Source organism: Triticum urartu, chromosome 5 (genome assembly GCF_003073215.2).
Source record: "Triticum urartu cultivar G1812 chromosome 5, Tu2.1, whole genome shotgun sequence".
Classification (NCBI taxonomy): Eukaryota; Viridiplantae; Streptophyta; class Magnoliopsida; order Poales; family Poaceae; genus Triticum; species Triticum urartu.
The window spans coordinates 232,192,802-232,213,239 of record NC_053026.1 but is presented as its reverse complement, the minus strand read 5'-3'; the positions used below and the strand labels follow the sequence as shown (position 1 = coordinate 232,213,239).

General features: G+C 44.0%; 1 protein-coding gene across 5 annotated transcripts; it reads left to right on the top strand.

Annotated features, from left to right (window-relative positions):
• Positions 1-15,020: 15,020 nt before the first annotated feature.
• On the top strand, positions 15,021-18,187 carry LOC125508475 (deSI-like protein At4g17486). 5 transcript variants are annotated; one of them, XR_007283520.1, is made up of 5 exons: positions 15,021-15,246; positions 16,174-16,259; positions 16,346-16,432; positions 17,330-17,507; positions 17,987-18,187. XR_007283520.1 is itself a non-coding variant. In XM_048673194.1 (4 exons), the coding sequence occupies exons 1-4, from the start codon at positions 15,047-15,049 to the stop codon at positions 17,398-17,400; spliced, it is 444 nt and encodes a 147-aa protein (XP_048529151.1). In that variant the 5' UTR covers positions 15,021-15,046; the 3' UTR covers positions 17,401-17,796. The 5 variants fall into 5 exon arrangements, 1 of the variants encoding a protein (XP_048529151.1); XR_007283521.1 differs by having other exon boundaries at positions 15,953-16,259; XR_007283522.1 differs by having other exon boundaries at positions 15,022-16,079.
• Positions 18,188-20,438: the final 2,251 nt, after the last annotated feature.

Genomic DNA, 20,438 nt, shown 5'->3' with positions numbered 1-20,438 from the left:
TGAGCACCTCGTGTGCCTTCCGGACTCCGTTTTCTTGCACGATACATATTTTGGTCGGTAAAAATTCACTATATATTCTCCCGAAGGTTTTGACTCCCGTATCACGCAAAAATCTCCTGTCTTTGTTTCGAGCTGTTTTCTGTCAGGGTTGTCAAGACTAGGCACTATGTCGTCTCCCTCCTCCTCCAACCATGAGGGCAACGTTGCTTGGCTAATGAAGATAGAGCTGAAGAGAGAAGAACCTATGGAGATCAACAAGGATGAAGGGATCAAGAAGGCCATGGAGGACCAAGTTCCAGCAACAGAAGACACCCTTGAACTGGATCATAATCTTCTTACCCTTACAGAAATCGAAGCTTTCAAGATGATTGAGTTGGCTCGTATACAAAATAAGTATCTCACACATGAAAATAATTTGTTGAAGGAGCATATCATCGCACTCAAGGGCATTATCCGTAAGTTAGAAGACCTCCTACGCTCGATGTGCGACTATCCGTCATCAACAACACCTCCACCTTCTTCACCAACCAAGGAGACATAATAACGTGGGTATGGGCACTCCCCTTGGCAACAACCAAGCTTGGGGGAGGTGCCCCGATATCGTATCACCATCACTTTTATCTTTACCATTTTTCTTAGTTCGATCCTTTTGGTAGTATTTTGATCTAGTAGAATAAAGTTTATGGCATGATCTAGTTTTAAGTTTTGCTTTATGATCTCTCCATGTAATCGAGTCCGTGAGCTATATAATAAAGATTAGTGTTGAGTCAAGGGCTTGATTTTCTTGCTATGATCTTGGGTGAATAAAAAAAGGGGAAGAGAAAAAGAATAAAAAGAAACAAAAGTTCATATTGATACTATTGATAGTAATGACTTCATATACAAAGAGTGTGATGATTAAAAGTTGTTGGGAGTTGGCAGACATAGCTTTGGTCATCGTTGCAATTAATAAGAAGTAATAAGGAAAGAGAGGTTTCACATATAAATATACTATTATTGACATCTTTTATGATTGGGAGCACTCATCAAAATATGACATGCTAAAGAGTTGATGTTGGACAAGGAAGACAACGTAATGGGTTATGTTTTCTTATATCTGAGATAAAGTATGTTGTCATGGACCATCCAACATGTTGAGCTTGCCTTTCCCCCTCATGCTAGCCAAATCCTCAGCACCAAGTAGAGATACTACTTGTGCTTCCAAATACCCTTAAACCAGTTTTGCCATGAGAGTCCACCATATCTACCTATGGATTGAGTAAGATCCTTCAAATAAGTTGTCATCGGTGCAAAGCAATAAAAATTGCTCTAAATATGTATGATTAGTGTGGGAGAAATAAGCTTTATACGATCTTGTGATGTGGAAGTAATAAAAGCGACAGACTGCATAATAAAGGTTCATATCACAAGGGGCAATATAAAGTGACGTTCTTTCGCATTAAGATTTTGTACATCCAACCATAAAAGCGCATGGCAACCTCTGCTTCCCTCTGCGAAGGGCCTATCTTTTATTATTATCTTCTACCTTATGCAAGAGTCATGGTGATCTTCTCCTTTCCTTTTTACATTTTATCCTTTGGCAAGCATAGTGTGTTGGAAAGATCCTGATAGATATATCTAATTGGATGTAGGGGGGCATGAGTTATTATTGTTGACATTACCCTCGAGGTAAAAGGTTGTGGGGTGAAACTATAAGCCCCTATCTTTCTCTGTGTCCGATTAAAACTCCGTAACCACAAGTATTGCGCAAGTGTTAGCAATTATGAAGGACTAGATGATAGTTGAGTATCTGGACTTGCTTTTTAGCTCTGACATAGAATCTTTCTGATGTTATGATAAATTGTAATTGTTTCAATGACTGAGGTTATAATTTGTTGGTTCTCAATAAGGTTTCTGATTCATACTTTTGCATTGTGAATAGATCATCACTTGAACATAAGTAATCATATGACAATATCTATGTATGTTGCTGTTATGAGAATAATCATGATGCCCTCATGTCCGTATTTTATTTTTATCGACACCTCTACCTCTAAACATGGGGACATATTTATTGTTATCGGCTTTCGCTTGAGGACAAGCAAGGTCTAAGATTGGGGGAGTTGATACGTCCATTTTGCATCATGCTTTTATATCGATATTTATTGCATTATGTGTTGTTATTTCACATTATGTCACAATACTTATGGCTATTCTCTCTTATTTTACAAGGTTTACATAAGGAGGGAGAATGCTGGTAGCTGGAATTCTGGGCTAGAAACGGAGCAAATATTAGAGACCTATTCTGCACAACTCCAAAAGTCCAGAAACTCCACGGAACACCTTATAATAAATAATGAAAAATCCTCGCCAAAGATGAAGACCAGGGGGCCCACACCCTGCTCACGAGGTTGGGGGGCGCGCCCCCTACCTCGTGGGCCCCTGGTAGCTCTCCAATGACCATCTTCTCCTATATGAAGTCTTTCATCGAGAAAAAAATAAGAAGCAAACTTTCGGGAAGAAACTCCGCCGCCACGAGGCGGAACCTTGGTGGATCCAATCTAGAGCTCCGGCAGACCTGTTCTGCCGGGGAAACTTCCCTCCCGGAGGGGGAAATCATCGCCATCGTCATCACCAACGCTCCTCTCATTGGGAGAGGGCAATCTCCATCAACATCTTCATCAGCACCATCTCATCTCAAAACCCTAGTTCATCTCTTGTATCCAATTCTTGTCTCCAAGTCCGGGATTGGTGCTAGTAGGTTGCTAGTAGTGTTAATTACTCTTTGTAGTTGATTCTAGTTGGTTTAATTGGTGGAAGATCATATGTTCAGATCCTTTATGCATATTATTACCCCTTTGATTTTGAACATGAGTATGCTTTGTTTGTAGTTACGTTTGTTACTGAGGACAAGGGAGAAGTCTTGCTATTAGTAGTCATGTGAATTTGGTATTTGTTCGATATTTTGATGAGATGTATGTTGTCTAGCCTCTAGTGGTGTCATGTGAACATCGACTACATAACACTTCACCATTATTTGGGCCTAGAGGAAGGCATTGGGAAGTAATAAGTAGATGATGGGTTGCTAGAGTGACAGAATCTTAAACCCTAGTTTATGCGTTGCTTCGTAAGGGGCTGATTTGGATCCATATGTTTCATGCTATGGTTAGGTTTACCTTAATACTTTTGTTGTAGTTGCGGATGCTTGAAATAGAGGTTAATCATAAGTGGGATGCTTGTTCAAGTAAGAATAGCACCCAAGCACCGGTCCACCGACATGTCAAATTATCAAAGTACCGAACGCGACTCATATGAATGTGATGAAAACTAGCTTGACGATATTCCCATCTGTCCTCGGGAGCACTTTTCCTTGTATAAGAGTTTGTCCAGGCTTGTTCTTTTCTACAAAAAGGATTGGGCCACCTTGCCGCACTTCATTTACTTTTGTTACTTGTTGCTCATTACAAATTATCTCATCACAAAACTGGTTGTTACCACTTATTTCAGTACTTGCAGAGAATACCTTGCTGAAAACCATTTATCATTTCCTTCTACTCCTCGTTGGGTTCGACACTCTTACTTATCGAAAGGACTACGATAGATCCCCTATACTTGTGGGTCATCAGGGAGTTCGGCTTCTGTCCATTCGGCGACGAAGTCGGCTAACACTTGGGATTTGATAGCTCGACGTGGTTTATATGTGATGTCGAATGGGAGGAGATCAATGGCCCGTTTGGCAATCTGGCCTGTAGCATCGCGGTTGTTTATAATGGCATTCAATGGTACTTCGGAAGCCACTGTGATCAAACACTCCTAGAAGTAGTGACGGAGCTTTCGGGATGCCATGAAGACCGCGTATGCTATCTTTTGATAATGAGGGTACCGGGATTTGCATGGTGTAAGGACAGTAGATACGTAGTATACTGGCTTCTGTAGCGGGAATTTATGTCCGTCCTGTTCTCGTTCAACGATGAGTACGGCACTCACCACCTGATGTGTTGCCGATATGTATAATAACATTGGTTCGCCGATGTTTGGTTCGGCCAGGATTGGATTGCTAGCAAGAAGGATTTTTATTTCCTCCAGTCCGGTTGTTGCCGCTTCCGTCCACTCGAAGTGGTCGGTTAGCCGTAGAAGGCGATAGAGTGGCAGTGCCTTTTCTCGCAATCTGGAGATAAAGTGGCTTAGAGCTACCACGCAACCCGCGAGCTTTTGAGCTTGTTTAAGGTCTGTTGGCTTAGCCAATTGTGATAGAGCTCGGATTTTGGCTGGGCTTGCTTCAATTCATCTATTGGAGACGATGAAGCCCAGAAGTTTTCCAGCAGGAACGCCGAAAACGCACTTTTCCGGATTGAGCTTAATGTCATACACGCGGAGGATCTCGAATGTGAGACGTAAATCGTCTATTAGTGTTTCGACGTGCCTAGTTTTGATGACGATGTCGTCCACATAAGCTTCAACTGTCTTGCCGATCTGTTTCTCCAGGCATGTTTGAATCATGCGTTGGTATGTGGCGCCGGCGTTCTTGAGCCCGAAGGGCATGTTGTTGAAGCAGAATGGCCCATATGGGGTGATGAATGCTGTTGCAGCTTGATCGGACTCCTTCATTTTGATTTGATGGTATCCGGAATATGCGTCAAGGAAACACAATGAGTCGTGTCCTGTGGTGGCATCGATGATTTGATCGATGCGGGGAATGGGGAGGGATACTTGGGGCATGCCTTGTTGAGGTCTTTGAAATCGATGCACAGGCACCAGGATTTGTCCTTCTTTGGTACCATCACCAAATTTGCCAGCCAGTCCAGATGTTTTATTTCTCTAATGAATCAGGCCTCAATTAGCTTGGCTAGCTCTTCCCCCATAGCTTGGCGTTTGGGTTCGAAAAAGCGCCGCAGTGTTTGCTTGATCGGCTTGTGTCCCTTTAATATGTTGAGGCTGTGTTCAGCCAACTCGCGTGGGATTCCTGGTATATCGGAAGGGTGCCAGGAGAATATATCCCAATTCTCACGCAGGAACTCTCCTAGAGCGGCGTCAACCATCGGGTCTAGTTGTGCTTTGATGGATGCTGTCTTCTTGGGGTCCATTGGATGGACTTGTAATTTGACTATTTCTTCACCCGGTTTGAATGAGGTGGATTTGGATCGTTTGTCTAGGACCACATCATCTCTGTCCACCGTGGAGCGCAGCGCGGTTAACTCTTTGGCCACGAGGGCTTCAGATAATGCCTCAAGGGCCAGGGACACGGTCTTATTCTCGGCGCGGAGTGCTATGTCCGAATCACTAACTAGAGTGATTATACCATTGGGCCTGGCGGGCATCTTAAGCTTCATGTACCCATAATGGGGTATTGCTTGAAAGCGCGTAAATGAATCTCGCCCTAAGAGGGTGTGATATCTGATGTTGAAGGGGGCCACCTGGAAGGTTATTTCTTCGGACCGCTAGTTCTCCGGTGTGCCGAATACCACGTCGAGGGTGATTTTTCCCGGACACCGTGCCTCCCGACTGGGAATGATTCATCGGAAGGTCGTGCTGCTTTGCTCGATGTGGCTCCTGTCTATTTCCATTTTTCGTATTGTATCCCCATAGATGAGATTTAGTCCGCTGCCCCCGTCCATGAAAACATTGGTGAGCCGAAAGCCATCCACAATTGGGCTGAGCACCAAGGCGGCTGGTGTTCGGACCGTCCTGTGTTTTTGTTCGTCGCCAGCGTTGAAGGTTATCGCTATGTCGTTCCAGGGGTTTATTGTTGCGGACTGGCAGACTTCGGCGAGTTCGCGGAGTGCCCTTTTGTGCGTATTGGTTGAAGTGAATGTCTCAAAGACTGTCAGTACTCTGGGTTCGTCGTCTTCTGGAGGGTGTTGCTCTCGGGTGTCTTTGGTGAGGATGTCCTCACTGTTTTTGGCTACCTGCCAGAGTATCCAACATGCTCTAAGGTTGTGGGTTGGTATGGTATCCGGTGTGGTGTGTATTTTGCATGGGCCATCAATCCATCCCTCCAGAACGGTTCCGCGCCGCGTGATGGGTTTGCATTTCTTGGCTATTGATCTAGGCGCGTTACAGGGGTGTGCCCTTTTTGCATGGACCAATGGTTGAGTTGGGACCGATAGCTTCCAAACTGTCTGATCTCTCCAGGCGCTCTCCATTGTGTTGTACTTCTATACAATAGTTGCCAAGTCAGCGAAGTGTAGTATGCAGCGGCGATTAATGGCGTTGAGGAGTCCTTCATTCGTCCAATTGTTGCGGAACGTCGATATTGCGTCTTTGTCGCGACAATCTTTAACCTTGTCCTTGACAATGAGGAATCTAGACCAAAAGTGGTGGACCGTTTCCTGAGACTGCTGTTGTATGCTCGTGAGAGCACTTATGTTTGGGTGGGTGGGTGGAATTGGATCTGAACCTTGACCCGACCGATCATCCGGAGTCTGAGGTTTTTCCGGACTGAATAGTCTGGGCTCTGGAGTATCTTCTGATTTTTGAAGCCTGCCGTCCAACTCTAAGTTCGGAGGACGAGGCGTGTCTTTCTATCGGTAGGTATCCGGCTTCTCGAGGTCGGAGATCCAAACATAATTCGTCCTCAAGATAGAGGAAGGTTTATCTTGCTCCTCGACTACCGCTATCTGGTGGGTGATCGGTGGAGAATTAATCTCTCTCTGGTCGGGTTTAAGCCCCATCCGATCGTAGTCTGTAGCGACCACCAAGGTGGCGATGCGATCTAGGAGTTCGTTCAAAGATGATAACTCCGTCGAGTCCATCTGTTTGGCGTATTCATAATCAACACAAATATGTTTTTCGATGACTCGGGAGGTCATCCTTGTCGGCTCGAAGGCCGAGCGGATGATCATAGTAAAACCGCCCAGCCGAAGGGTCTGGCCTGAGGCCAGAGCTCCTTTGGAGGTGATATTTTCCTTGATGATAAGTTGAGCCATCAACCTCTGCGATGATGGCACAGTGGAACTCTCAATGAAAGCACCAATGTCGGTGTGAAAACCGGCGGATCTCGGGTAGGGGGTCCCAAACTGTGCGTCTAAGGTTGATGGTAACAGGAGACAGGGGACACGATGTTTACCCAGGTTCGGGCCCTCTCTATGGAGGTAATACCCTACTTCCTGCTTGATTGATCTTGATGAATATAATTATTACAAGAGTTGATCTACCACGAGATAGATGGCTAAACCCAAGAAGTCTAGCCTGTATGACTACGGTATTTAGTATATCCTTTTCGGACTACACCCTCCGGTTTATATAGACACCAGGGGAATCTAGGGTTACATAGAGTCGGTTACATAATATGGAATCTTCATAGTTGTTCTCCAAGCATGCCTTCCACGCCGAGGAGAGTCCTATCTGGACACGGGTACAGTCTTTGGTCTTCATATCTTCACAGCCCATCAATCCGGCCCATAGATACCAGGCCGGAAGCCCGAGGATCCCTTAGTCCAGGACTCCCTCACTGGTGTCATCCCTTCTACGATGGTGTTGACTGCAGATATGGTTCCCATCACGAGGTATGTTCATTTTTGGTCTGACCATTTGCCAAAGATCCTGCATGTTGAGTCTTCTCTTGTGCTACTGTTTTGGCACTGCCATGATAAAGCAGTAATGTTATTATTTTGCACCTTAATCTAGTGGCACTATTAATTTGTAGCAGTGTTTTGGCACCGCTAGTGCGACTGATTTTTTTATATATCGAAGGAGGGGGTTTCCTCCGATTTCATTAAAGAAACCCTACCGTAGAGAACCACTATCCGACAACATCTCAGTGTAAACGGGCAGTTATGCAACTACTACTAGACCGGACTAAGTGCTAGCAGGAGACAAGTTCACCACATAGGCTAGGAAGGTAGGGGGATGCGGCACCAGCTCGACCAAGTTTGGCTTACAACCAAAATGCTACCACAGAAACATCAGGGGGAAGATAGAGCCAGCTTCAGCATCCTAGTCTAAGAACCCCCGACCTCCATCCTTGCGACGCACGGTACACCTCATTTGCCACCTGCTCGCCCCTAGTGCCACTGATAAAATGAAGTAATAATATAGTTAAAATAGAGCGAGTGTCCTCTCTATCATTTCATTTCCAACGTAGATAAAGAAAGTGCTTCTCTTTGTCAGTATATGTTTCATCAACTAGTCCCATTGTTAACATTTAAGCGTTTCTGCAAACTTGGGTGCTTAATTTTAGTTGATCTGCACAAAAATAGAGATTGGAATGTCTCAAGGCCCCTCCTTGTACTACCGCTATACACTGATGTTCATCACTGGCAGAAGGTGTATCGGGGAGACTTGTGTCGATTTCCAGTATGAGGCGTCGCAAGGCCCATCTCGCCCTCGCAGCATGGCATACTATGATACTATCGAAATATTTTATTCTATTTATTAGTGTATGTTTCATCAACTAGTGCCACTATAATGTAATCATGCTTTTTCATTATCTGTGCAAACAGGGTTATTTAGCTGCATTTTGGTGGAACTTCACAAATGTACGGATGGAACCGGCATATATGGAGAGTGCGAGGTGTGCCAAGTAAAAATTACCGACACCAACCATGCTCCATGCATGCATTGGCATCCACCACCACCAGTGGGATGTGTGGCACTCTCTGTGGATGGATCTTTCTCGGCATCAAATCCTCTAACCAAATACTATAAGCTTATATTGGCAGTTTTCTAGGGAGTACTCTTTGCTGAAAGAACCACCAATCTATTTTTCTTTATTTGTACAGTGTCACAACTTTGACCCAAAGGTCCAGAGATATTTTAGGGTGATTGACATAGTACTCAGAGAGTGATTGTAAGCATGATTTCATTACCTATCACACTAATTGTAAGCATGAGTAGAAGGAAGATTAGGTTAGTGCGAAGCTTACCTTAAACCCTACCGCCGCCGTTGAAACGAGGCGAGCGTCGAGGGAACCGTGCACTACTAGGAAAATGCTTATAGGTAGAAGTTTACCAATAACGCCTGTTTTTGACCCCACGCTACTGGTATTTACCAATAGCGCTGGGTAGAAAACACGGTACTACTATTAAATAACAGCAGCGTTTGTTAGCTTGGGCCGCGCTGCTGTTACATGGGCCGCAGGGCAAAAACGGTAGCCCTCTTACCTGTAGCATTTGTTTCGAACGGGCGCTACAGCTGGTGGGATTAGCAGTAGCGCCGGCCTCTACCCAGCGCTACTACTAGGGGAAAAGAAAACCTTCCCGAGCACCCCCCGCACCCCTCACTCTCACAATCGACCCCCTCCGCCCGATGACGTCACCGCGGTTAGGGTTCCTCCCCGGCCGCCTCACCCCCGTCGATGGCGTCGTGCGCCGCCACCACGCGCGGTCGCCTCTCGCCTCCTCCGACACTCCAGCCCTGTAAGTCCCCCTCGATCTCCTCTGCCCTGCGCGCGCCACCACTAGCTAGGCTCCAATTGATTCGCCACGGCGGTCGCCATGTTTTGGGATTTTGCATGGGGGAAAGGGATTGAGGGATTGTACGGTGACTCCGCGCTTTGATGCGATGTGTTCCAGGCTTGTTTCCTCGCGTGATGGGGAGAGAGTAGAGAGAGGGGTTAGGTGAGACAAGTAGAGGCTTTTTGTTGCTCACCAAAACATGGGTTTCAATTCTTGATTAGCAGTTTAGCACATATAATTGAAACTTGGGTTTCAATTCTTGGTTGTTGTCCCTGGAGCAGTGGTGGCGGCGGTGGTGCCTAGTGTTCTAGGGTTTAGAGAGGGGTTCTTTCCTGACACTAGATTATGTCGTGAATGCTCCTCCTTTCATCTGAATGATGTTGATTGTGCCAGTTCTTCTTAAAGGTCTAAATGTTTGTATCCTCGTGATGAGCTACCCTATGTGTGAATTTGATCCACTAGCTTCTTTGTTGATGCATATAAAGATATGACCAAGAAGCCCGCACTGTTATGTGGTTTCATGGAAAAATCAATGCTTGATTCGATACTCTTTCAGGTTGAACAGAGTGTTTGTATGTGATGATGCTCAAATTTCCAAGTTGTTATGGTGCGCATTTGAATATACGCTAACACCTGTTTCGAAAAAAATGCTAACTGATCTGTCTCATGTCTTTGTTTTCTTGAATGATAAAACTGACTTTGCTGTGTTAATTAGGACAGATTGATGCTATCTTTTATCTGTGTGTGCGATTGTTCTTCCCTTGTACTATCTCTTAGTATGGTGCTTATATTTTGTAGTAGAAAATGTTGGCTTCATTTTCACCCACTTGTGAATTCTATATTAGGCTCTGTTTGGGTTATTAGGCTATGTTTGGGTTATTAGGCTCTGTTTGGGTTACATGATCTCTATTAGGTTATTGTCTAAACTGAACTACAATTTAGTTGTTATTTTGCTTGCCATGTGAACCTCATGTGTATTCTCTATGATGTGTATATTATTCAAAACCTGATGTGTGTATTGAAAACTTTATGTTTAATTTTTGGATCGTTAATCCTCTAATCATATTGCTTTAGGGAAATGATGCCACCACCACCACCACCATGCCGACGGTGCAAGTCAAGGTGCGACAGCAGCCTTGCAACTGGCACGTTGTTCGGCATTTACTACCAGTCGAGTTTTCTTCATGCGGCGGTAATAAATTATATGAAACTAGTAACCACTATTTTTTAGTGTTATTGGCATTAATGCATCGTGTATATATCACTTTGCTTTTTGCACACAGATCGTCCCATGCAATGTGAGGTCAGAATTCAACAAGCTGACCGGAGACTATGTGTCCTTTCAGGCTCGTTGGGGCCCCTACACTATGGAGGTCGAAAAAGGACGAAATATGACGCTGGTGGGAGGAGACGGATGGGTCTGTTTCATCGCCCACATGCGTATCACTGGTGGTGAGTTGATCAGCTTCTCCTTCAGAGCAGAAAGACCCAAGTTGGTCATTATTTATGTCAACAAAGCAGAAGAGGATGAAGATGATGAGGATGATGAGGATGATGACGACCCACTTGGTGAAGCCATCCTTGCTCAAAGAATGAGGTTGAGCGAGGAGGAGGTGTGCAACCTATGGGACATCATTCCGCCACGTGCTGACTTCGTCGGGGTGCCATTCGTGACCCGCCTGACAAGTACCATGGTCGATCGGCATATCATGGTATGTTGCATTTACTGTAGTAATTTGATGATATGCTTTATTGTTATACTTAGTGTAGAGTCCGATGATATATATGCTTAGTGAATCTTGTATGCTTAGTGAATATTATATGCTTAGTAAATCCGATGATCTATATGCTTAGTGAATCCGATGATATATATGCTTAGTGAATCTTATATGCTTAGTGAATTTGATGATATATATGCTTTATTGTTATACTTAGTGTAGAAATGTGGTACTGTCTTTTGATAGTGTAGAATGTGTGAGGCTACTTATTAATTCATATGTTTTTCTTATTTAGAAATTGCCAAAGAGCCTATCTGAGAGTTGTGGTATCAGGTCTGATCAAGAAGGCTCTGCTGGAATACGCCTTACCGCGAGGGGCTCCGTCACCACTTGTGCGTACGGCGTGGACACGGACGGTCGCACACACTTCAACTCGGTTGGGTGGAAGGGCTTCTTCGTCAGCAAGAATCTTCATGTTGGAGAGGCAATCCTAATTACTCTCAGGAACACCCACTGCCCAGGCTTGAGGATGATGGTCGTCATCGATCTAGAACTACATATGCTTGTGAGATCTATCCATGCATGCGTGTGGCTGCTGAACCATATATATGCAAGTATGACTACCTAGTAGACTTATCAACTATGATTTATCCATGCATTGTTGACTACTATATATGAGTCTGTGAGATTGTGTGGTTAAATTAAATGTGGTATTGTCGTTAATGCTTTTGAGATGGTTCCGTGAACTTAGTTTATTTGCACTGGACTTGTCTTGATTTCCATGAATATTGCATCTGACTCCTTTTTTATTTTTTATTTCTATTTACCTAGTTGTAGCATGGGGATAAAATAGGGCGCTACTACTATGTGATGATAGTAGTAGCGTTGGTGGAGAAAGAGGCGCTACTACTAAGTATTTTAGCTACATCGCTTGTTTAGAAATGCGCTACTGCTAAATAATAGCTGTAGCACCCTAGCAGTAGCGCGGGTGCCCGCGCTATTGCTACTAAAAAACCAGCGCCACTAGTAAGGTTTTCTCTAGTAGTGGTGGAGAATGGTGGGGAAGAGATGTCGCGCCATCCGGCCTCCTCTTGCTGTGGGAGAACGAATACTTTTGTGGCTCCGGCTGGCTCTGCACCCTCATGAACGCCACACCGTACTCGATTGATTTGTTATCCTCTGGGTGCTAGACCTTCGACCTGTACGCCCACCACCTCCGCCTGACTTTCACCTCGGGCGAATCTGTCTGCTCCATCGCCCAGAGGAGATACTCGATGAACTCGAAGGACTACGGCGTGACTGCCACCGAGGATTACATCGCCGCCCTCATTGCTCTTTTGCATACATTGCCACATGGCCCTCACCATCCTCGAAATCTCCCACTCATTGTCAAACCAAGTAAGGATCTCATTCAACCTGGCTAACTTTGCCTGGTCGCTGCCGGCGATCTACCTTATTTGCTCTTGCATCCTTTCCATAGATGTCCTTCTGAGTGGTCCGGTGCTAGCTTTGGAAGATGGGAGGAGAGACGATGGTTTTCGAATGGAGATGATGGAGAGGATAGGGTTGGTTTTGCAATGGAGAGGAGGGAGAGGCGAGACGGTGGTTTTGGAATGGAGATGATGGAGAGGAGAGGAGGTGGTTTTGCAATGGAGAATAGGGAGAGGCGAGAAGGTGGTTCTGGAATGGACATGATGGAGAGGAGAGGAGGTGGTTTTGCAATGGAGAATAGGGAGAGGCGAGAAGGTGGTTCTGGAATGGACATGATGGAGAGGAGAGGAGGTGGTTTTGCAATAGAGAAGAGGGAGAGGAGCGTGCGTCAGCGATTTAGGATTGGACGAGAGGGCCGGCGCGCTGTGACTGGATCAAAATCAAAATAAATTTTCCCTTCAATTAACAAAGAGACCCCACATTAACTAGTCTCCCTTTTATTCCGAGTCATAATTGACCATGATTTTCACAAATAAAATATATGTTATACGTTGCAAAAATAATATAATTTGAAAGTACATTCAGATACGAACCAAACGATACAATTTTTGGTGACATCCATTCACATTTTGCTTGTCAAATATAGTACGTGGTCAAACTTTGACCCAAAATATGCAAAACAAAAAAATACTTCCAAGACCAGCGCCACTCCTCTCCTATTAAACCACCGCCGCTCCACTCATGTTCCAATCTAAATCCAGCACCGCTCCTCTCCTCTTCAATTTCAAAACCACCGCCACTCCTCTCCTGTTCCAATTCCAAAACCAGCGTCGCTCCTCTCCAGTTCTAATTCAAAACCAGCACTGCCCCTCTCCTCTTCCATTCAAAAACCACCGCCAGCGAGTGAAGGTGCTGTGGAGAAGTAGATCGATGGAGGATTACAACCAATACGTGAGGATCGCAGACGGCGACCCTGTGAAGCTAGCTAGGATGTTGGAGATACAATCTTGGTTTGACAACAAGGACCAACTAGCGGCGACGACGACATCCATGGCCAAATATCTGCAACAGAGTGAAAAGGCAGCGATACTCCCAAAGGGAGTCACGTGATAGTACATAGAGCTGCCCCTCTGGGCCATGGAGCAAACAGATTCACCGAATCCGATCGTGAGGGAGCGGTGGTGGGAGTGTCGATCCTAGATGGAGCATCCACCAAAGATTGAAGGATCGAGCATCTACAGGGTGCCGTTTGTGAGGGTGTCATGCCAGAGCTAGCCGGTGGAGTGTTAGTCGACCGAACCCAACTGCAAGAGGAGAAAAGCAGTTGGCCCGATGACGCTTCCCCGCCATCCTCTCCCTTGCCGTTCACATCGTCTCACGGGGCGGCTGTCTGCAGCCGAGGAATAGGATGGGGCTGCCCCCCCCCCAGCCCAATAGTCGGACAGGTTGTGAATTGTCAGGAGGAGCTTAGGGTTGTCAGTATTTGCAGGTTGTGAATTGTGTTTTGTGTTGTGTATTTTGAGAGTACTTTTAGATATGAATGTCTTTTGAATTTCAGATTTGCAGTATTGAAAATATGAAGTATTTTATGAATTCTAGAGATCTATTTTTAGAACTTAAAAAAAGTAGTTTCATAGGAGTATAAAAGTGTAGATGATGTGCTTCTCAAAGAAGAAACTGCAAGTTTCAGTTTCAAATAAGAAACTGCAACTTTCAGAGGAAGAGCATTTATATTAACACGGCCTTTTCAAACAAGGATAACATCATGTTGGAAGTTTTATTCATGGTCGAAAATGGAACTACCAGCTAGTTAACATCATGTTGATCAATATTCATGCATAGCACATCTTCATATGATGCACAGTCAAAAAGATATGCTATTTTCAAAATGCCCACACAATGTCGAGTGTGCGAGAAACAGAGAAAATGAGGATGAAGTTTTGGTAAATGTTGGACGTGGTGTGCGTAGATGACAATGGGGATCAAACCCGGACGAAACAGCTGTCGGTAGTGTCACTTGGCCACTGCGCCAGTTTATTACTTTCGTTACAATTAAGACACTGTCACTACACCATGGTAGAGCTTAGGTGACACACTCCTGTGGGCAAAGGTCTATTATTCTCTATAGAAAATCTGTTGGCGTGGCTCTATAGCTTTGTAATCAGATCATCTGTCAGCCATTGTACATCACTGCAGACAAACTATGTGTCGGAAATCACTCAATGACGTTGTATCTGTCGGCAAACGCCTAGTGACATATCATCTGTCGGCAGATGTGCGCGTCCTGGTAGTTTTTTAATCGGTATTGGTGTGTGCTTAATGGCACAACATCTGTTGACGTAGGTAGGTGTATACACACAGATTAAGTGTCGGTGTATGTGAACACGTGTCAAGCAATGAATGGCCCAGAAATTGCCATGTGAATTAGGGTGAGAGCCCAAAATTTTCACTGCGTGCGGCCCAGTTTTCACCTCAGCTTTGTCTAAGGACCCCCAAATGAACCCGTAGCCTCATATCCACTCATGCTAACCCTACCCGCCCCTCCCCCAATTTCCGCCGCCGCTGTCCTCGACCTCGGGGTCTCCGTCCTCGGACCCTCCCCTGCCGCCACCGGCGCCCATAAACCCGAGCTCCCGACCCCCTCCGTCGCCTGCCTTCCCCATCCCCTTCGCTGCCACCACCACATGGGCATCTTCGCTGGTCTGAGTCCCCGTCGACGCTGGTGAGCATATCCTAGATCCCCTGACCCCCATCCGCTGCAAGCCTTCCCCGGTGCTGCAGCCGCCAACAGCTCCGACCACCGAGACCATCACCGACCACCGCTAGCGCTCATGAAGAACCATGTCAGCGCCCTCCTCTTCCTTCTCTTAGGAAAGGATCTCTTCTCCAACAAGCTCGTCCACACCTCCACCAGTGGATCTATTTGTCACTCAAATATGCCTAGTTAGTTGTATCTATTTGTTTGATCTGAAAATCTCTAGTCTGTTATATGATGTTTTATTTCATTGAAAATGCTAGGGATCTGGAAAAAAAAATTATGTTACTCTGTTATGGGTCTGGTGTAACTCTAATGCTGATGCAATATTTTTCTCATTACAGACTATTCACTCATTTATTTCTCTGTGAAAATGGTCATGAGTTCTCTGTGAAAATGGTTATTATTTGTCTATAAAGATGTTTCTTACTTCCTTTTATTGCCGCCATATAATATAAGTTATAACCCCAGACTGAGCTGAGCTGCCTCCACACCAAGGCCTTCCATGATCTTCTCTATATCTCAACTTTGCTACCCATCCTACTTGCTAGATTTTCGAGCACCTCAGTTTTCTGGATCAACTTAAATCCACATCAGTGTGTCACGAGGTCTCGTGCATACAAGTTTCATGCAGTTATATGTAAAATCCACATCTAAGACTGCCAATTTCCAGTGAACTTTTTCTGCAGTTCATGGTATGGAGTTTGGGTATGAAGCCATGAATATCCGACCAACGGAGTGTTCCAAGTAGAACCGAAAAGTTGTTCCATTTTTTATCTTCAGTCGCTCTGTTTGCAATGGTACCACCAATATGTCCCGGGCTGAAGTTCACACCACTTTCCTAGAGGATCTTGCAGAGGATTACCACAGGAACACTCATCACTTGATTGCCAGGAACTGTAACCATTTCACAACTGACGTCTACAACCACTTCACGGGAAAGCCAACTCCTAGATGGGTGAATCGACTTGCCAGATTAGGTTAGAAAAATACATCTTAACAATTTCATGATCAATTGCTCCTGGGCTATGTAGATTGTGAACTGTTTCTGCCTTTACATTTGCAGCACTATGTTCCATCCGCAACTCCGTGCTGACTGAAAACATCAAGGTTTCAGTGGTTAGAGGTGAAACTGCACACCTTGAATTCTCTGGTAAATTTTCCTTCCCTCTCTCTCTCTCGCTCTACATGTTTTTGTATGCACTTGAGTGCTGCTTTGTATGGAAACATTTGGTGTGGTTATTTTACTTTCCTGTACAGATCCATTTTCACACTGCTTACTTTCTTAGATGCTAGCTACATTGATGTTGCTTCCAGTCCTTACGAAAGGTTTTGTTTATTGACTGTAATCAACCATTTCAATCTATGATGTTACAGTTAGCTTGTGCTACTTTGGAATGTGATGGCCATTGTGAACCAAACTAGAATTATCAGGATATTATGTAATTATGTTTACCCTTTTCTACCAAGTTGAAATACTATGGACATGTGAGGTGTTAACTGTAATCTACAACCTGAAGCTTGAGATGTTCTATCTACTTGATTTTCTGTGTACATTTGAGATATTGTACTATTAGAATTGGAGTGTGCGCGATAGCGAATTGTCAACATACATTGCTTGACAAGCCAGAATCCCTGAAGCTCACCACCACTCCTTCAACCATATAACTAAATAACTTGTATGGTTCATTTTACTGCTCAGAGGACTTGTTGAATCCTGACTGCTATCTGAGCATAAGATAGTTTATTAAGATACAACAGGGGAACCGCTGGTCTAGTCTCCTGTCTTGTAGTCCCTTATTTTCTCAGTCCTGTACTTATGAACATTTTGCACATTTAAGCATGAACTTCTGAACTTGCACAATATATATTGCTTAGTCATGTACTTTTTATGCTTAAATTCAGTGTTCCACCTTGATATGCCTATGTCAACTTCACATAGTTAGAGTAAAAAATAGATGCAACTACCGTAGTTAAATACAGTTGTCATCATTACAATGCCAGTCACTGAGAAACAAGTTACTAACCCATCTAGTCTTGCCGATAATAGCCGAGAACCACAACCACCAGCATGCAGCTCAAGCAATGGGCGGAGGAGGGATGGTTGCCCACATCAGGTAAAGCGAATGGTGGATGGAAGGCTACCTTGTAGGGAACCAGGGCCACAACTTGAAGTGGGCAACCGGTGGCGAATGGAGGGCTTCCTCGTCGGGTTCCTGAACTATTAGGTACATTTTTTGTTTCAGTAGTAATTAGCTCACATGCTATTGCATAAGAACAGTTTCTAAAATGTCGCTTTACAAGGTTGCTGGCCTATGTGTTTCACTAAATTGCCTGTGTACATGTGTTGTAGTTTCCTTTTTTTATCCATGGTTATGTAGCTCTTAATAATGAAAAATCTATCGAGGTTGGTAAATACGTTATCTTTTCTTTAGTGAATTCTTATGTAACAATCTATAAAATAAGCTACTGGGTTGTAGGATCTTTGTTTCAAATGGTCAATGCATTCATTGTTGATAAGACTGCAAGCACTGGAATATAGTTCTATATAATAGCATGTGAGCTAATTATAACATTTGTACAAACTATATTGTTAACTATGATATCATGATAATTTATTGATCAAATCTTTGTTAATCCACATATAAGCTTTGAACAACTTGCGCCGATTCCACTTTCCTGAACAATTTGTGCAAACTGTTTTTAGGTACTTACCCAACTGGTGCACATGGATGTGATGACTTTGTATCGTTTATGAACCAACCTACCTGTAATCATGGATATTACGTGTGTTGTAGACCATTTGGTGTTTCAGAGCTTGCACTTTGTGAATGTAGATAGATGCTACCTCTTGAGTTTGTGTTGGATTTCCCTGAAGAGGAAAGGATGATGCAGTAGAGTAGCATAAGTATTTCCCTTAGTTTTTAATAACCAAGGTATCAATCCAGTAGGAGGCCACACTCAAGTCTTTCGTACCTGCACAAAATGATAGCTACTCGCAACCAACGCGATTAGGTTAATCCCTTCACGGTCACTTACGAGAGTGAGATCTGATAGATATAATATTTTTAGTATTTTTGGTACAAAGATGCAAAGTAAAAAGTACAGGCAAAGTAAAAAGGCAAAGCAAGATTAAAGTGATGGAGATTAATATGATGAGAATAGACCCGGGGACCATAGGTTTCACTAGTGGCTTCTCTCAAGAGCATAAGTATTCTACGGTGAGTGAACAAATTACTGTTGAGCAATTGACAGAATTGAGCATAGTTATGAGAATATCTAGGCATGATCATGTATATAGGCATCATGTCCGTGACAAGTAGACCGAAACGATTCTGCATCTACTACTATTACTCCACTCAGCGACCGCTATCCAGCATGCATCTAGAGTATTAAGTTAAAAACAGAGTAACGCCGTAAGCAAGATGACATGATGTAGAGAGATAAATTCATGCAATATGAAATAAACCCCATCTTGTTATCCTCAATGGCAACGATGCAATACGTGCTTTGGTGCCCCTTCTATCACTGGGAAAGGACATCGCAAGATCAAACCCAAAGCTAAGCACTTCTGCCATGGCAAGAACTATCAATCTAGTTGGCCAAACCAAACGGATAATTCGAAGAGACTTGCAAAGATAACCAATCATACATAAAAGAATTCAGAGAAGATTCAAATATTATTCATAGATAGACTTGATCATAAACTCACAATTCATCGGTCTCAACAAACACACCGCAAAAAATAAGAAGATTACATCGAATAGATCTCCACAAGAGGGGGGGAGAACTTTGTATTGAGATCCAAAAAGAGAGAAGAAGCCATCTAGCTAATAACTATGGACTCGAAGGTCTGAGGTAAACTACTCACACTTCATCGGAGAGGCTATGGTGATGTAGAAGCCCTCCGTGATGACGGCCCTCTCCGGCGGAGCTCCGGAACAGGCCCCAAGATGGGATCTTGTGAATACAGAAAGTTGCGGCGGTGGAATTAGGTTTTTGGCCCCGTCTCTGTTCGTTTGGGAGTACGTAGGTATATATAGGAGGAAGAAGTACGTCGGTGGAGCTTCAGTGGTCCCACGAGGGTGGGGGCGCGCCTGGGGGTATAGGGCGCGTCCCCCTACCTCGTGCCCACCTCGAAGCTTCCTTGGCGTAGGGTCCAAGTCTCCTGGGTCATATTCGGGAAGAAAATCACGTTCCAGAAAGGTTTATTCCGTTTGGACACCGTTTGATATTTTCTTCGAAACACTGAAATAGGCAAAAAACAGCAATTCTGGGCTGGGCCTCCGGTTAATAGGTTAGTCCCAAAAATAATATAAAAGTGGAAAATAAAGCCCAATATAGTCCAAAACAGTAGATAATGTAGCATGGAGCAATCAAATATTATAGATACGTTGGAGACGTATCAGGCATCCCCAAGCTTAATTCCTGCTCGTCCTCGAGTAGGTAAATGATAAAAAGAGAATTTTTGATATGGAGTGCTACTTGGCATAATTTCAATGCAAATCTTCTTAATTGTGGTATGAATATTCAGATTAGGAAGATTCAAGACAAAAGTTCATATTGACATAGAGAATAATAATACTTCAAGCAAACCAACAAAGCAATTATGTTTTCTTAAAGTAACATGGCCAAAGAAAGTTCATCCCTATAAAAATCATATAGTTTAGTCATGCTCCATTTTCGTCACACAAGAATGCTCTCATCATGCACAACCCCGATGACAAGCCAAGCAATTGTTTCATACCTTAATAATTTCAAACTCATAAACTTTCACGCAATACATGAGCGTGAGCCATGGATATAGCACTATGGGTGGAATAGAATATAATGATGGGGGTTATGTGGAGAAGACAAAAAGGAGAAAGTCTCACATCAACGAGGCTAATCAATGGGCTATGGAGATGCCTATCGATTGATGTTAATGCAAGGAGTAGGGATTGCCATGCAACGGATACACTAGAGCTATAAATGTATGAAAGCTCAACAAAAGAAACTAAGTGGGTGTGCATCCAACTTGTTTGCTCACGAAGACCTAGGGCACTTGAGGAGGCCCATTGTTGGAATATACAAGCCAAATTCTATAATGAAAATTCCCACTAGTATATGAAAGTGATAACTCAAGAGACTCTCTATATAAAGAACATGGTGCTACTTTG